Source organism: Etheostoma spectabile, chromosome 10 (assembly GCF_008692095.1).
Source record: "Etheostoma spectabile isolate EspeVRDwgs_2016 chromosome 10, UIUC_Espe_1.0, whole genome shotgun sequence".
NCBI classification, from domain to species: Eukaryota; Metazoa; Chordata; class Actinopteri; order Perciformes; family Percidae; genus Etheostoma; species Etheostoma spectabile.
In genome coordinates, this window is record NC_045742.1 from 19,096,800 (window position 1) to 19,097,264 (window position 465).

At 36.6% G+C, this 465-nt stretch overlaps 1 protein-coding gene across 3 annotated transcripts in view; it reads left to right on the forward strand.

Annotated features, from left to right (window-relative positions):
- hnrnpaba (heterogeneous nuclear ribonucleoprotein A/Ba) overlaps positions 1-465 on the forward strand; it is a 3,771-nt gene that overhangs the window by 2,924 nt on the left and 382 nt on the right. For all 3 annotated transcript variants that reach the window (XM_032528793.1, XM_032528795.1, XM_032528794.1), the window contains one exon: positions 129-465. This exon is cut by the window's right edge and continues 382 nt beyond it. Coding sequence is in view for 1 of the 3 variants with exons in the window: in XM_032528795.1 (XP_032384686.1) it covers positions 129-139 (11 nt within the window). In the remaining 2 variants the exon portion in view is untranslated. The remainder of the gene's footprint in view (positions 1-128) is intronic.

A 465-nucleotide genomic window follows, 5' to 3' on the forward strand; every position in this document is an offset into this window, starting at 1 on the left:
CCCCCCAAAGTGTGTCTGTCCATTCACTGACCTGTCAAACTCATTCATGCACCTGTCTGTCTTTGTGTAATTGCATGCCATATTTGGTTTATTCTCAGTAACGTTAAGCACCGTGTTTTTCTCTTAAGGTCTAAAGTAAATAAGAAAAAGAGATCCATGGTCTGACCACAACCAACATGGGCTCTGGCTTTTCCTTTGGAGTTGGCAGAAATTTGGACTCATGCTCCATTTGTACAGATCAAGTGAGGAACTGGGGAAGCAAATGTCACTTTTCCACTTTTTATTTTATATTGTTTTGTGTCCATTTACATTTCCAGTGATGGAAGTGTTATTTTTACTGTACTTTTTGGTACCTTTTGAATCTAATGTATTGTATGGTTGTATTTTTACATGTCTACTGGATTTACAGATGAGCAGGAGCAAGAGCTTTTAAAGCTCACAAATAAAACAATTTCATTTTTTTTT